This window comes from Salvia hispanica, chromosome 1, assembly GCF_029641045.1.
Source record: "Salvia hispanica isolate PSC_SH4W2 chromosome 1, Shi_PSC_v1, whole genome shotgun sequence".
NCBI classification, from domain to species: Eukaryota; Viridiplantae; Streptophyta; class Magnoliopsida; order Lamiales; family Lamiaceae; genus Salvia; species Salvia hispanica.
In genome coordinates, this window is record NC_142692.1 from 64506731 (window position 1) to 64524389 (window position 17659).

The following is a 17659-nucleotide window of genomic DNA, read 5'->3' on the forward strand; positions in this document are numbered from 1 at the left end:
GTAACTAGCGAATTAAAGTGCAAACTTCTAATGGAACCAAATTTTTGTGTTCTATAGGATATCAAGACGGGGACGACAGTTGGGCATGGCATTAAACAACGAGGATTGTATTATGTGGACAAGATGGCCCAACCCGGTGTTGTGATGCTGACTCACGGACCAACAAAATCACAGGGTTGGCTTTGGCATCGCCGGTTAGGACATCCCTCCATAGGATATCTACGTATGTTTTCCCTAAATTAGCCAGTACTCAGTTTTCTTTCAATTGTGATACTTGTTTTTTTGCTAAGAGCCATAGACACTCGTATAAGCTCAATAATTCTTGTATGGAAGCTACTTTCTCTTTGATTCATTCTGATGTTTGGGGTCCAGCACCAGTTTTGGGTAGCCTTGGATTTAAGTATTTTTTGTTATTTATCGATGATTGCACGCGTTTAACATGGGTATACTTTTTAAAATCTAAATCGGATGTTTTTGAGAAGTTTACTCTGTTCTACAATCTTGTGCACACACAGTATAACAAGAAAATCAAAATCCTTAGGTCAGACAACGGGGGAGAGTTTGTTAACTCAAAAATGCAACAAATTTTTTTCTGAAAAGGGTTTAGTACATCAAACTACATGACCACATACTCCTGGCAAAATGGAGTTGCAGAACGGAAAAATAGAAAAATCCTAGAGATGACTCGAGCTCTTCTGATCGATTCACAAGTACCGAAAACCTTTTGGCCAGAAGCCGTAGCTACCTCAGTCTACCTACTTAATCGTCTGCCTACCCATATCCTAAACTTTAAAACTCCCTTCGATATATTCTCTACACAAAACCAAATTCCACCACCACTTACACTCGACCCAAAAGTTTTTGGATGCTCTGTTTTTGTACACATAACAAAACAAGACCGAACTAAATTATCTCCTTTTGCAGTAAAATGTGTATTCGTAGGATATGGGAGGGATCAAAAAGGATATCGGTGCTACGATCCAAAAACCAAACGACTTTACATTACTATGAATTGTGATTTCGTTGAAAATGAATATTTTATAGCCAATTAAGTAGTCAGGGGGAGGAAAAGGGATCTGAACCAGTTAGTGACCTGCTAAGTTGGTCCCCTAGCCCAACTCTAGACCATCCACTTCCTAGCCTTTTGCCACTGCCACCAAGTTCTGTGACAGAAGATGGTCCAACAGACGATGCGAGCTGCAGCACTACCGGGCCGTCATCGTCCCATGATCAACCTTGTGAATCCAGTGACATGGCCTCACCGTCAGACCCGCCTACGATTCCGGACGTTAGTAATCCTAAGAATAGTTGCACCACTTAGCTTAATACTGACCATGTGAGACAGGAAAATAAGACAACTGAGCCCACTGAGGAGCCAAGTGTGAGTGGTAGGAATTTTGAGCTACCATCATGGAGCACAAGGGGTGTACCACCAAAGAGATACTCACCTGATTGGAAGGGGCACAAAGAAAGGTACTCTATAGCAAACCTCTCAGTCGGACACCTCACTAAGATGGCTCGAGCTTTTGAAGTAGCCTTGTATGAAGAGGATCTTCCACGATCGGTAGAAGAGGCAATGAAACATAAACACTGGCGAAAGGCGATGAAAAAAGAGATGGATGCACTTCTCAGGAACAATACCTGGGAAAAATGCAGCTTACCAGATGGAAAGAAACCAGTAGGGTGTCGATGGGTGTTCACCATCAACCGACGGGCAGACGGGTCTATCGAGAGATACAAAGCACGGTTGGTGGCAAAAGGGTACACTCAAACCTATGTGATTGACTATGAGGAAACCTTCTCCCCAGTTGCAAAGATGAGCACAATCAGAACCCTGCTTTCAGTAGCTGCTTACAAAGATTGGAAACTGCACCAATTTGACGTAACAAATGCCTTTCTACATGGAGAACTGAAGAAGAATGAAGAGGTCTCTATGGACTAAAACAGTCCCTGAGAGTATGGTTCGGGAGGTTCTCGCAAGCCATGGCCAAGTATGGATACACTCAAAGTCAGTCAGACCACACTTTATTCATAAAAAGAAGAGGTGACCAGATGGCCTGTTTAATCATCTATGTGGATGATATGATCATAACAGGGGATGATGAAGATGAAATAGAGAACCTAAAGAGAAACTTGTTCCAGGAGTTCGAGATGAAAGATTTGGGAACTCTCAAATATTTCTTGGGAATTGAAGTACTTTGATCCAAAGAAGGAATATTCTTGCGACAGAAAAAGTATGTGTTGGATCTCCTAGCAGAAACCGGGCTCCTAGACTGCAAACCAGTAGACATACCACTTATGGTGAATCATGGACTAAAGTTTGAAGATGGAGAAAAGCTAGCCAACAGAGATGAGTATCAACGTCTTGTAGGCAAGCTAATATACCTCGCACACACAAGGCCAAACATAGCCTATGTAGTAGGAGTCATAAGCCAATTCGTGCACAAACCACAAGAAAATCACATGGATGCAACATTGAGGATAGTTCGCTATTTGAAGGGGACTGCAGGTTATGGAGTGCTGCTAAGAAAGAATGATGACCTCGAAGTGGATGGATACACCGACGCTGACTGGGCAAGCAACCCGATAGACCAGAAGTCTACTGGCGGATACTTTACCTTCGTTGGAGGAAATTTGGTCACTTGGAAAAGCAAAAAACAGAAGGTGGTAGCATTATCAAGTGCTGAGGCTGAATTCTGAGGAATCAAGAGTGGCCTAACGGAGATCATGTGGTTGAGGCGGTTACTCACTGAGATCGGTGTTCCACCTAAATAGAAGAGTCAGTTATTCTGTGACAACAAGGCAACTATCATCATCTCTGAAAATCCGGTCCAACATGACAGAACGAAACACGTTGAAGTAGATCGTCACTTTATAAAAGAGAAGATCGAAGGAGGAGTTATAGAATTACCATTCATTAGATCAGAGGATCAACTAGCAGACATACTTACAAAGGCTGTAAAACCAAAGGTGTTCAAGGAGGTCTTAAGCAAGTTAAGCATCGGAGATGCCGTTGCTCAACTTGAGGAGGAGTGTCACGAAGACTTACCAAAACAAGAATGAGATAAAAGGGAGAAAATATGTAATTAGTGGAGTGATTGATACACAATTACATTGTCTAGAAATAGAATATATCCTTTCCTGACATTGCATTTCCTCCCACGCATCAGCGGCGGCCGCCTCGAGATCAACGGGTCGACCATCCGACCTGACTCGCCCGCCATCGTCACGCTCCACCGCGTCGTTTCCGAGAGGGCGCTCAACTATAGGAGCAGAGAGAGGGTGACGGTTTGCGAGGGCGCCAGATTCGAGATCTACGTACGCTAGATATGCGAAGGTGTTGAAGGGCGTTTTAAGGAAATTGGATGAGGGCGATGACTGGAAGATAGAATGGAATGCAACTGCCTGTTGTCGGCTGGCGTCATGGAGGTGGCCGTGGAGGGGGAGGGGCTGTCCGGGGTCATGACTCAGAAGGTGGAGATGGCGGCGGTGGTGCAGAGGAGGAATAAGAGGAGGTGTTGCGAGCTGGAGGTGATGGAGGGGAGGCGGGATTGGGTGGCTGCTGCTGTAGCGAATGCGGCGGCGGAGATGGGGAGATGGAATGGGGGTTAAGGTAGATGTGGAGGCGGTGAATTTTGGGTCATTGGGTGATCTGTTTGGGGGTTGGACTTGGTTGCATGCTTTCAGCTTCTTCTTTAGAAAAAACAGATTTCTTTAGTTTGCTCAGTATTGTGGTCTTTTGGATGTTTGGATATTATAAATGTGAATCATTTTGATGTAATTAATTTGCTAAAGCTAGTTTTACCTAAGTTTCATTTCTTTTCAAATTTCAGCTACGCTAAGAGCATCTGTAATGGTGCCCGATTGGGAGGGCTGGCCTGTCCGACGGGATGGGTCACCGTTGCATGTGGTTCGTCGAATGTGGCGCAACCTGGGCGTGACACCAACTCGCCCCTGCAAATGGGCGTTGTTATAACCGTTCAAATTTGATATTTTTTCCTTTTTTAAATATCAGCGAATTATTTTTTTTTCCAATTTATTTTCAATCCTTGAAAAAAGAACGGCGTCGCCCCCAAATATTACCGATTGTTACCCTTTTTTCATTTTTAATTTTTTTTATCCTCGAGTCATTTCATCCACAAATCATCTATGAATACCCTATTCATTAAAAAATCACACCAAACTCTCAATATTTTCACTCTCTCTAAATTTCTCTCCACAATGTTCTTTAACAATTGTGCAAATATGTCCGCATCCAAACATGCTTCACAATCATTTTAGACGAGCAAACGAAGATATGAAAAAGTTCAGCGACATCTACGTCAATGAAATGAGGCGGAACGACAGTGAATCGAGCGAAGTCGATGTTATGGCTTCGGCCATGCTTATCTTCCAAAAAGACAACCACAAAGCTTTCAAGCATATCACTTCTTGGAAGAAGGTTCGAAATCTGGATCAGTGGGCAGATGACAAGAAATCCTCCTCAGGTTCCACTTCCAAACGGTCAAGGTCGCGAGCCGACCCCGACAAGGACAAGGCCGCAAGCCAGCTCATTGGACCTAATTTGGGTGGTTCTGACTCCAGTGCGAGTGGGTCCGGAGCCGGTTCTCAACATGGTCCAATTAGGACAAAGAAGGCAAAAGCTAGCCACAGGTGAGGACAAACCCAAGCCAAGCATCCCCCAAGCTCCACCCCCTCAACCGCCTTCTAATCTGACTATTTTATTAAGATATTTTACCCAGACAATTGCGGCTGACATTAGCTGGATGAATCCGCAACAAGAATGGGCGCATGGCAAGATGATTGAATCCCTCCAACGTCAATTGGACCTAACGATCATGCCGCCGCCACATGAGTAGTTTTAATTTTTGATTTTTAGTATTTAAATTATGTCAATTTTTAATTTTTAGGGTTTAAATTATGTAAGTTTTAATTTATTGGATTTTGTGATATTATTTTCTGAAATTTTAATGAAGTTTAAGTAATGAAATATTTTTATATTAATTGTATTTTTAAAGAATTATGAACCATGAATAGTTAAGGGATGAAATGAATTGTTGCAAGTGTTGTCCTTAGTTAATGGATAGAATAAAAAATGGTTAATTAAGAGTGGTGTGAGACCTATGAATAGTTAATGGCCGACTCTCCACGGATAGCGCGATTACTAATTCTCTAATTCCATTTGGAAGGGTTTCAAAATTATTGTGTTGTTTGTTTTTTTTTTTTTTTTTTTCCTGAATGACAGTTGTTTTGTAGATTGCAGCTGGGATCACCTAATCCTTATCCTACTTCATCCCCTACTCCATCCCTCACAAGCATAAGTGAGAGGCCCACCATCATATTTTATGTTTGTGAGGGATGGAGTAGGGGATAGAGTAGAGTAAGGATCAGGTGATCCAAACTATGTTGATAGACGGCTAAATTTTTGATCGAGAATATCATCAATTTTGTGTCTAATCTAATTTTTCTCGTATATTTTGAAATTGGTACGCGATATTATAATTGTGTCATTCTTACCTAAAAAGCATTAAAAATTTACATCAACCATTAGATAAACAATACCTGTTGGTCCATATTTGTACCATCTATTTCCGTTCTGTATTATAGAAAATTAGGCTTGCGGAACGGGAAGTTGACTTTTTAATCCCAAATCCAATATTTGGTATTACAAAATATTTGGATTATGAATTGAATTACAATTTTAATTTCTCGCAGTTTTATAATTTGAATTGCATATCAAAAGTAATAAGGCTCCATTTGTTACATGGAATTGGAATTGCAGTTCTATGGAATTGAATTGAAATTCTAATTACATACCATATCCTATGTTTGGTAAAATGAAGTAATTGATATGAAATTGAATTTGAAGAATCTGTGCATGCAATGTACGCACACTATACACAAAATACACTAACACACTTTACACAAAATACATATACTGTTCACAAATACACACACTACACACTATATACAAGTGTGTGAAGTATGTGTGAAATGTGTATAGTGTGTGATGTGGATATATAATGAAGCTATCTAATTTTATGACTATTTGAAATTCTAATTTTCTACTTCTGATATAGAATATAAATCGTAGAATTGAAAGATTTGGAATTGCAATTTAATTTCAAATTCAAATATTTTTATGGTACCAAACACCGGAATTGGAGATGCGACAACGCAGATTTTGATAAATATAAATGAAGTGAGATTTTGTGAGAACCTTCATACATAAGAATGTCGAAAGACTACAAGGAGCTGTGTTCGAATTCCACTACTGGCATGTGAGAGCTTCCATCTCTCAGGCACAAGTGTGAGGCCTTGGAAGATGGGCTCCTGTCAGGACAGTGGGTTGAAGGCCTCCTCTCTAACGGGCCGCTGTGTACCCTGATTGAACCCCCTCACAAACTGTCGGGGTGGGGTGTGGGGGCGGCCAGGGTGACCGCATCACCTTTATGCTACAAGAATGTCGAAAGACTACATCTGATTAAAATTTATCAATCTCCAATTAGGTGAGTCCGCATGAGCTTTACGTGAAGAAGTGATACTTTATTTACATAAATAAATTAATTGGATAAGTTTATGAATAACTCTAAAACCATGTTAATGCTTTTGAACAACGCTGGAAATTTATTGTTTGCTGGCAAATGTATGGCCATTTGCAGTCAACGGCTGCATAATTATACTTCTAACATAGGATAGGATTTATAATTAGTATTATTACCAAACATTAAAAATATTAATCAGTAAAATTAAAAGGCCAATAATAAAATTAAGACACTTGGTCAGAAAAACAATCCTAAAATCGAAAAAATATCGATAGAATTAGGAGTATCGTAACAAAAAGAGAGAGAAAAATAGGAAAAGTAAGAAATTTTCCGCAGACTTCAACACAGTCCATATCTATAGACTCTCACTGTCCATTTCTGGATTCTCTCATGATTCAGTAACAAAGATAGCTAAAACAAGAAGAAAATTCATAGTAATTTAAAGCAAAACTTTTGGTGGAATCGAAGCGGAATATTTCATGGCTGCGTGAGATAGAAATGGGGAAGACTTACTCGGCGAATCCGAATGATTACAAGCTTCTAGAAGAGGTGGGATACGGCGCCAGCGCAACTGTTTACAGAGCGATCTATTTGCCTTACAATGAAGTGGTGGCGGTTAAGTGCTTGGATCTCGATCGATGCCATAGCAATCTGGTTCGTTCAATCTATTCCTTTCCCTCTATTTGTGTTTAGCTTCTGTTAATTTGCTTTGATTCCGCGTGTTTTGGGGATTTAATTTCATTTGAGGTGACTTTTGATCTAGTTGGGGGTGCATTTTTGTTGTTGCTTGGAGAATTTCAATGCATCCGCAGTTTGAGATCTCAGTGCATTGATGTGCTCAATTAGCTAGATAGGGTGTTGAGGGCGAATCCTGGATGAAGCTTTGAAATGGTTCAATTTGAAATCTGTTGTGGAATTTGGTTTCTATATGATTATAGGTTAAGTGAGGTAGCGGGCCTAACGGCTTATCATCAATATGTGATTTCAAGGCTTGAACCACATTTATTTATTCTTAAGGAAATTTTGTGTAATGAAGTCCAGCCATTATCAGCTAAGATCACTCTTTCATTTGAGAAATACTGTTGTTGAGCTAACTTAGAAGTTAGAAGAATGCCATTGAAAATCTCGAGGAAGGGCTGATTGAGAAAGATTTCATCTAACCTGGCTCTCTGTTGGTTATCGGCTATATTTAATGGAATTGTTTCCGTACAACCAAAAGAATTATCAATCGATTTTCATTTCCCCAAGAATGTTGTCCTATTTCATTAATATACGACCATAAAGCTAATGTTCAGTATTGGTTTATTAGCATCAATGCAAATCTTTTGCCTTTTCTGTTAAAGCTACCTTGTTCAGAATTAAGCCTCATTTTTCTCGTGTCACTGTGATATAAGGTTGACATAAATGCTACAGCTGTTGATTGCGTCCCTGTTAGTTATAACATACTCCCTCAGTCCTTCGCCAAGTGAGGCGCTTTTAATGTGTTTTAGGAAAATGATAATAAATAATTAAAGTGGAGATAGAGTAAAGTAAGAAAGAGAATAATGTAGAGGAGGGTCTCATCTACACTATTCTCTCTCTTACTTTACTCTCTCTCCACTTTAACTGTTTATTAGGAGTATTATTTTACCAAAACACATGTAAAAAAGAAGTGCCTCACTTAGCGAGGGATGGAGGGAGTACATCTTATATCCTACGTATTAGTTATTCCATTATGTCTTTTTTGGTCAAAAATGTAAATTCTTTCGATGTTATTTATGGAGTACTCCTATTATTTACTGGCAGTTTGTGCTAATTAGAATCTAAATGAAGGTCAATGAAATTTGAACTGGAGTTACTCCAGATTAAGTTAGACGTAGAATGGGCTAATGAAGTCGTAAAAAGTCAAATATGCTGACAATAGCCAGTTTTTTTAATCATGTTAACACATAAATTATGAGATAAATGTGAGCATATAAATTAACACTTTTAAGATGCCAAGAGCAATATTGCATGTTATGAGTTCCACATATGCGATCATATGGTGTGAAGTCTGACATCGGATCTATCCTGAAGCTCTGACATCTATATAAGTGGGTGTATATCAAACTGTATTTCTTGATATTAATTTTCACAAAATTTTGAGGTTCATGTAATCAAAATATGGATTTTCACTATACAATATCAAATTAATCCTGACATTTTCTCACCATCTCTGACTAGTAATTACCCACTATGGAATAGCTTAGTTATCTTAACCCCCCTCCCCCCCCCCCCCTCTGAATGTGATAGAACTTGAGAAAATATCACAACCAAACTTTTAAAATTTCTGTATCTACTGCTTGTCATCTGCTACCGGTGAACATGCAGTTAGGCTTTGACTACCTTATGGCACAATGTAAGAATTATTAATGGCTGTTTCTCGAATCGTATGAAGGGAATCTGTATAATTAGCTTTTGCCAATGACTTGCTGCTTTTGAGATATGTTTCCTTATGGGCGTTTACTACCAGTAATGAATTGTATGCAGAGAAATGTAATCTAACTATCTCAGTTGGCTCGGAATTCTTAATGTAGGTATATTGTAGTATTCCTGTTAAGTTTAGATCTCTTTGATGGAAAGTTCTTGTTCTCCCTTGGATACTAATTTCAAAATATAAGAATATTTTCACAAGTTAATGTAGCTTGTTTATTCTGTTAGGATGAGTAGATGTGGTTAGGCTGGAGTTTATGATATTGTCTTTTCTGCAGGATGATATTCGCCGGGAAGCTCAAACGATGAGTTTAATAGACCATCCTAATGTCATAAAATCTTTTTGTTCATTTGTTGTTGACCGCAACCTTTGGGTGGTAATGCCTTTTATGGCTGAGGGGTCTTGCCTACATCTCATGAAGATAGCATATCAAGAAGGGTTCGAAGAATCTGCCATTGGATCTATCCTGAAAGAAACTTTGAAGGCTTTGGACTACCTTCATCATCATGGCCATATTCATCGTGACGTTAAGGTTAATTAATTGTGCAAGCTTGCATCTAGGCAGATCACAGACACTGGACTTGTTCAGTGGACAGTATGCATTAAGTAAATTACTTTATATTTTGTTTAACATCTCTTTACAGGCTGGAAATATATTGATGGATAGTAATGGTGAGGTGAAGCTTGCTGATTTTGGTGTTTCAGCCTGCATGTTTGACAGAGGTGATAGACAGCGTTCGAGGAATACCTTTGTAGGCACACCATGCTGGTGTGTGTCTCTCTCTCTTACATGCACACCCATACACACACATTGAGGCAAAAATACCACACTAACACCAGTAGTTATCCAATACCCATTTACTTTCTACTATACATATCTCCCAGTCTCACTCACTCTTTTGATACCTGCTGCTATAATCTGTCCTTTTTAATTCATTATGCAGGATGGCTCCAGAAGTGTTGCAGCCAGGAACTGGATATGATTTCAAGTGGGTTACTCCATATTCTTGTATTGTCTTGTGGTTCTACATAAACTGTGTTTTATGCATGCACAATTTGACGAGCACAAAAAAAGTGTTTGTGTATGTATCATTTAAGTGTAATCTACTCTCGTAGATTGCGATTTGGATATTATTAATGATATCTCCTAGAATCTGTACTGGAAAATTAATTTCAAATCTGAGGTATGTGTAAGATGAGTGGTGCAATGTTTACCTAGAAATTTGTTTCCATTCCATAAGCTACTTTGGCACGATCCTAACTGTGTGACTTTGATATGACATCTGAAGTCTGAACATGTCTATTTGAAAGACTAAAGTCAAATTCAAACTCTAGCTGATCTATTCTGGAAAGAACATTTCTCTCTTTAAATTATCACACCAAGTAACTTTATCATATTGGACCCATGCTCTCCTTGTACTCCTATTTGTTGGTCTCCCATCATGATTGTAAGCAGTTATAGATACCTATTCCTTTTGTGCATTATTTATAGTTCTTTTTGTTAAATGTACAGGGCTGACATTTGGTCATTTGGAATAACTGCACTGGAGTTAGCCCATGGACACGCACCATTTTCCAAATATCCTCCAATGAAGGTATACATCTCTACATAAGAGATCTTTTTGTGGATGATACTTTCCTAAACACTTTCTTATATATGCCTCTACTCTCCAATAGGTTTTGTTAATGACCATACAAAATGCTCCCCCTGGACTTGATTATGACCGTGATAAGAGGTTCTCTAAGGTATTCATGATATTTCCAGGTGCACCATGTTCACTGAACACTTTTATGGCCTCTAATTATTATTACCAGTGTCCATGATTAGTCGCGTTTGGTTTTTGACAGTCCTTTAAAGAAATGGTTGCTATGTGCTTGGTAAAAGATCAAACAAAGAGACCAACTGCAGAAAAGTTGTTGAAGCACTCATTTTTCAAGAATGCAAAGCCTCCTGAACTCATTGTTAAAAAGTTGTTTGTTGACCTGCCACCACTATGGAAGCGCGTGAAAGATCTACAGGTATATCCCGTTCATGGAAACAAGCAGGGTTCAGAAGTAATTTTTTCTAGAATTTATGCTGATATTGTAGTGAATTGCACGCAGATCAAAGATGCTGCACAACTTGCTTTGAAAAAATTGCCTTCAGCTGAAGAGGAGGCTATATCTCAGGTTTGAAATGCCTCAGATCCCAGTATTTCTTCTGTTTTGTTTCCTATTTTATGCTAAGCAAAGATTTACTGCAATGGGACACATATCCCTCTTCTCCTGTTGGTCTAATGCTTCTAATGCTATTTTCATTTTACATGACCTACATGTGAAAGATTATACTCCCTCCGTCCCAAGGAAGATGACCCCTTTCTTGGGCGGCACGGGATTTTATGCAAATTTATTTTGTGTGTTGAGAGGAGAGAGTAAAGTAAGAGAGAGGGAATAAAGTAGAGATAAAGGTGTTTCCATTTTAAGTAATGGGTCATCTTAGTTGGGACAAACTAAAAAGGAAAGTGGGTCATCTTCAATGGGACGGAGGGAGTAGATAACTTCTCCACCCCTGGTGTTCACAAAAAGTAGAATGAAAAAGAGTTTGTATCCGTTTATGAGTGTTTTTATATTTGATTGGAGCGAAGGAAGTTTGTAAACCCTCGTTTTCTCCTTATTCCTTTCTTGCTCATTAGCCAACCGCTACCAACAGACCTTATTTTCTATTGAGTAGACAGTTGAGCTAAACTGCTGGTGTATGATCAAACAACAGCTGGAATTGTCTTATCTCATTAAAAGTTGATAATTATGGGGCCTGTCTCTATTTATTTATTTTATTACTATTTTGAAGAAGTAATGATGTGAGGAAATGTAGAATCTGCCATTTAAACACTTTGCTCAGGATTTAGAAAAAATAATACTACATTGTAATTTGTGGTTTGTGCATTTGTTGTAATTATCTTTCTTGATTGCATAGCTTCTGTTCTATTTCAGAGTGAGTACCAGCGAGGAGTAAGTGCTTGGAATTTTGATGTTGAGGATTTGAAGTTTCAAGCATCATTGGTATGTTGAGAGAAGTCTTATTTATGCCCATCATCAGTATGGAATAATTGTGAACATTGGAAGTGATACTATGGGCTGTTTTATTCTGCAGTTGCTAGACGAGGATGAAATACAAGAAATCCAAGAAGAAGCAGACAATATAAGATCTAATTTGAGCCAAAAGGTTGTTTTCACAATTATTTACTTCTTAAGAACTGTCAGTTTTTTGTCATTTCTTTTGTTTTTTTTTGTTGTATACATCTTGCTATACTTGATGCTTATAAAAAGTTAAGAAAGTCGATAACAAAGTACCTTTTTCTTGTTTGTAGAGTGCATCTGATTCTGTACCAAAACCAGCAGTCCACAATATTGACAGGTAACTTGAAAATATTCATTCCATCTTTATGCTACGTTATTATATTGTTGCTTTGTAAAGGTTTTTTGTCTACAGTTCTTAATTTAGTTTTAGTTTTTGTTTCTGTTTTGTCCCTATTAATACCTAAATAATTTTTCTGCTGTGTCTCCTTTCATCTCCAGTGAAAAGATAAATGGTGATGAGCTGCTTGTAGTTGAGAACCTTACAAATAAGGGACAGACATATGAAAGTGGCATCAAAGAGTTTGACAATAACAATAAGGCAAAAATTGATATGAAGAAGAGCAATTCAAAATCTGAGCTGCCAGCATCACTCGTAGAGAATGAAGGAGCTCAAGCCAAGAATAAAAATCAGACAGGCAGAGCCCGTCAAACTCAAAGTGGACCACTTGTGCCTGGTATGGTGCTAAGTAATTCACAGTCAGAAAGAGCTCGAAAATTTGAAAGGTTTTCTGCCTCATCTTACTCTTGTTATGTTTCTGCACTCTGCAGCAATGGTGGGTTATCTAAATCTCTCGAGATAATGGGTAGCATGATAGGGGAACTACTTAACTGCTAATAACATGAATTTTATCGCTATTCTCATTCTTTAATGTGGCTTACCATTCTAGTTGTCGCTGTGAACTTGATAGTTTGATCTTTATACACCTGGAATCTACTGTCTTGATGTTTCTTCCATCAGTTTTACTATGACTCTAAAATGAACGCTTAATTTGTCTTACATCCAGAATATCTCCTTTCATGCTAATTGGAAATGCTCTTCAAGTAAACTTGTTTGTGTGCTGTCTCTGGAGAACTTTATTGGACCATTTTCTATTTGAATTTCTTATCTGAAGAGTTAGTTTCAACTACTTTAACTTGACAAAAGACTTCTTACTTCCTGATCTTGGGATAAAATACATTATTAGGTAGGGTATTCATTGCACGCAGTTCAGTATATGCTCTGATATACATGCATTTTCTAGTGTGATGCTATGTTTCATGCTGTGAAGAGCATGAAGAAGGGAGGCTCACCTTCGTGGAGTGCATGGGTTTATTTAGTCATCAATTTTTAAACTGATTCTATATTGTGGAGATGTGGAATGCATCGGTTGTTTTCTCATGAATTTTAAAACTGAGCAAATTTAACTTGCTATATTTTCCCTGCGCAAATTATGAAATCTTTGTTAGATCTATAGGGTCATTTCTTGGCTTTTTCAATTCAACAGGATAATTCCCCTAATCTAATTTCACTGGTGTACAAAATTTGTTCATTAGGTATGAAATTGATAACCACTTAGTGGCTGATAAGTCCCAGCAAGTGCGAAGAGCACCCAGTTTTAGCGGTCCTCTAAACCTTCCGAACCGAGCTTCAGCAAACAGTTTATCAGCTCCAATCAAATCTTCAGGAGGTAAATTTAATTAGCATGCATACTTGCGTATAGCTATTTTTGGATAAATTCTTGGAAGCATATTATATCATCTTTTTTGTTTCCAGGTTTCAAAGACACATTGGAGGACAAATCAAAAACGAATTTGGTACAAATAAAAGGGCGGTTCTCCGTGACGTCCGAAAATGTAGATCTTGTAAAGGTATAGCTCATTTTAAGTACTAGATTCTTTTTTTATGACTTTTACTTGATTGTTTCTCATGATTGTTCCTAACCTAACACAATGACTAGGATATTCCACTATCCACAGTCTCTCGGCGAAGTTCTCAGGTAAGAAAGGAGCCACCTTTATTCTTTTAAAAGATGGTGACAGATTTTTTTATCATATAACTGGATGTTCATGTGGTTCTCAGGGGTCACCACTGAGGAAGTCTGCTAGCGTAGGCAACTGGATATTTGATTCCAAACAAATGGTGTGTATGCTTCTTGTATCTATTGATATTTAAATTACTGCCGCTAACTGGATATTTGATTCCAAATTACCGGTCTTTCTGATGCTCTTGCTATTCAGCCCCAAAGCCAGCCACCCAAAGAAATCGGCAATAGTAATGGATTTGCCTCAGTTCTGATGCCTCACCTTCAAAATCTCTTCCAACAAACATCAATTCAGCAGGTAAGATAGTTTTCAAAATTCATTTGTCTTGTCAGGTTTACAGCTTTTCTCTCAGTATGCATGGCTTCGGCCAAATCGCAATTTCCTTTATGTCTCAAATTCTATTAAACCTTGGATCTCATTTCTCCGTCTTAATTCCAGGATCTTATCGTGAATTTATTAAGTAGCTTGCAAATAGCTGAGGTTGAAAATGGTGCGTTTTTTCTATAGTTAGCATATGACTGAATGATCACGTGTTTATTTGGCTGAACCTGTTCCCCTTTCCAGCTCCTCAAAATGGGAAACTGCCTCCTTTACCTCGTGGTTCAGACACTAATGGCAGTGTAAGTACACTTGCTGATAATTTGTTCATTTTGGTATTTTTTTTTTGTTTAAATCAAAGGGATTTTGTGTGGAAAAACATCAGGTTTTTATGGTTCAACATAAAATTTTAACTTTTCTAGAGTGAACACGTGTGAAATTATTGTCTAGGGAACTACCTACATCTGTACGATAGAACTATATGCCAATATGTCATGTTTTTTAACCTCTATAACAATTAGTAGAAAATTGCATTATAAAAATTCTTGCTAATCTATTCAGTATTTACGCATACAGTGCATAGGTTTGACATCTAGAAGACTTTCTTGCTCTGTTTTCTCAATATTACCAAACCAATTTATTTGATTTTAATTAGCATTCTTTGTGTGTGATTAATGTGAATATTGTAGATTAATCATAGTACATTCAACCGTTAAACTGCAAAAAGGAATTGATTTAATATTTACCATCATTTGTCTTCCACCGCAACATAGCCTAGCATTCCTTACCTTACTTATAAGTCCAAAATCACAGTAAGAAAAAAAACACCCATAACGTCTTATGTATCTCAATCTAAAGTTTCAAAGTTTAAAAAGGCGCCATCCTATTCTTTGTTTTCAATTATTTCATCTAAGACTCCAACCTGAGATATTTTTTCCATATCAACTGTGGCTTGTGATGAAATAATATCTTTGCTTGTTGTGGCGCAGAATATTATGATAGATAAATCTCTACAGCATGGTGATATGAGTTTGCACTGGTGCATATGCTGATGCTTGTTGCAATTTTTGCAGGTTGAATCTATTGTTTCTGAAAGGGAAAGGATGCTGCTTATGACGATATCTGAACTCCAAGCTAGGTGTGTTGTAATTTGACTGAAAGAGAAACAAATTCTCTAAGAGCTCTAATATCCATCTTTCGGGTGGGGGGTTACCTGGCTTGTGAATTGGAATGGGGGAATCACTGTCACCCTAAAGAAACTGAATCGTTCCTCCTATCAAGCACAACTTTCATATCTTTCTATCGTCTTTGTCATCAAATTTCCTATCCAATCACCCCTTACATTTCAAGACACTCAAACTCTCTATCTGGTCGCCTGCAGGATGAATAGCTTGACGGATGAATTAACTTCGGAAAAGCTCAAATACATGCAAGTGAGTTCTTCTTGCACATATAGATAGTGTTTATGTGTTGCAACACTTGCGAGTTTAGGGGTTCAAAGTACTCACCACGGCATTTAGTTTGATGACCCACTCTTTTTCACTCCTGGCAGTTACAACAAAGACTAAATGCAGTGCCAACACCTGAAGAGGATGAAGATAGAAGGGGAGGAGATTCATGATTTCGGGTATATATGTCAAATGTTTTTGTTCATCCATCACACCTTGAGAGTTCAGGTAAAACTCGAGATTATAATGATGTATTGGGCCGCATAACTGCTGCTCTAATATTAATTAGCATTGGTTTGATTCTCAGGGTGAAAATGTAGAAACAAATGCAAGATGTTGTTGGTTATAGCTGGAATGATGGGTTGTATGTTGAATAAGAGGGTTAAAAAACATTCCAGCACCTTGTTTGAGGATTAAAAGAGAATAATGAAAAGGTAATGAGTTGAGTTGATTCATTTGGTTGGTGGGAATGGAAAGTAGGTGGTGTTGTGTTGTGTTGGTAACCCCTCAAGCCAATGTGTATTATTTGAGATTAGATGAAAAAACCAGAGTCGCATTCAATGTAATGCCGAATGGTAACTGTAATTCTGTGAATATATAATCTGTAATATTATGTGCTGGTATATACAGAGCCATTTCTTGATATAGATGAATATAAATACTTTGTTTTTCATGCACCACTAATAGTACTTTTTAACAAAAAAATAATCACTTTTCAGTGTATTTTGGTTTCAAGTTACTGAGTGTAAATAATCTGTAATATTATGTGCTGGTTTTATGTTCAAATTCTATCTCTCGGGTGGTTATTTTTCTGTCTTCTTTATTGTACCAGCTAAATGATAACATTGATACGGAGTAAAATTTATTCTATATATTATATATATATTTAACATGATTCTTAAGGATTTTTAATTTTAAATCAAAATAAAGAAAATTGTAAATAAATATTTCTTCTGTCCCTGAAAATTTGTCACTTATTTCTATTTTTGTATGTTCCTAAAAATTTATCATCTTTCATTTTTATAGTAGACTTTATATTCCACTAACTTATTCTCACTCATATTTTATTATAAAATTAATATATAAAAGTAGGATCTAAATGCCTATAACTTTTTTAACTCACTTTTCATTACATTTCTTAAAATCTATGCCGGATCAAATGGCGACAAATTATACCGGATCAAATGGTGACAAATTATAAGGGAGGAACGGATGGAGCATTATATTACTCCTTCCAAAAATTGTAAATAAATATTATATTACTCCTTTTTTTTATTTAATATTATATTACTCCTTAAAATAAGAGAGAAAACAAAATAGAAAAGAGATATAAAAAGTAAATAAAATAGAATAAAGTTTTTGTATAAAAGTACTAACTTGAGACAAATGAAGTATTATATTTTCTTTATAATAATAGTAGTAATTAAATTAAGAGAAAATGGGTTGATTATATTTGATGGGATGAAACTTTAGGCCTAAATAAAATGTAAAATAGGCACATTTTCACTCTTCTATTTTGCAATTTGCCTTTCTGCGTTTGTTAAATAGGGACAAACTTGGGCTCTATATATTGTAGTATTAACCATTAAAAATGTATGACTACTGCTTAATGTTTTTAACGTAATTGTTAATGACAAACTTGGGCATACGTCACAATGGATGTCTTCTTTTTTAAAACTAACCTAATAAGCATGATTGCGATTTTTTTTGTTATGATTTTTGTTGAATCATTCAAGAGAGATTATTTAATAAGAGAG

At 37.3% G+C, this 17659-nt stretch overlaps 1 protein-coding gene and 2 pseudogenes across 2 annotated transcripts; all 3 read left to right on the plus strand.

The window, feature by feature from the left end:
• Positions 1-1983: 1983 nt before the first annotated feature.
• On the plus strand, positions 1984-2700 carry LOC148934389 (secreted RxLR effector protein 161 pseudogene; annotated as a pseudogene).
• A 408-nt stretch (positions 2701-3108) lies between these two features.
• LOC148934390 (uncharacterized) lies at positions 3109-3990 on the plus strand (annotated as a pseudogene).
• Positions 3991-6829: 2839 nt separating this feature from the next.
• LOC125222807 (uncharacterized) lies at positions 6830-16579 on the plus strand. 2 transcript variants are annotated; one of them, XR_016137620.1, is made up of 23 exons: positions 6831-7199; positions 9275-9529; positions 9642-9766; positions 9942-9986; positions 10511-10592; positions 10675-10743; positions 10846-11016; positions 11101-11166; positions 11968-12036; positions 12128-12199; positions 12345-12391; positions 12553-12837; positions 13648-13781; positions 13868-13962; positions 14052-14090; positions 14174-14233; positions 14332-14433; positions 14575-14626; positions 14701-14756; positions 15528-15592; positions 15836-15887; positions 16007-16130; positions 16210-16579. XR_016137620.1 is itself a non-coding variant. In XM_089069739.1 (22 exons), exons 1-22 carry the CDS (start codon positions 7044-7046, stop codon positions 16073-16075), a joined length of 2166 nt encoding a protein of 721 aa, XP_088925865.1. In that variant the 5' UTR covers positions 6830-7043; the 3' UTR covers positions 16076-16131. The 2 variants fall into 2 exon arrangements, 1 of the variants encoding a protein (XP_088925865.1); XM_089069739.1 differs by lacking the exon at positions 16210-16579 and having other exon boundaries at positions 6830-7199; positions 16007-16131.
• Positions 16580-17659: the final 1080 nt, after the last annotated feature.

Coding starts and splice junctions, on each gene's coding strand:
- LOC125222807 (XM_089069739.1), top strand. CDS start 7,044: ATGGGGAAGACTTACTCGGCGAATCCGAATGATTACAAGCTTCTAGAA. Junction 12,392..12,552: donor GCAGTCCACAATATTGACAG/GTAACTTGAAAA, acceptor TTTCATCTCCAG/TGAAAAGATAAATGGTGATG. Junction 14,627..14,700: donor AATAGCTGAGGTTGAAAATG/GTGCGTTTTTTC, acceptor TCCCCTTTCCAG/CTCCTCAAAATGGGAAACTG.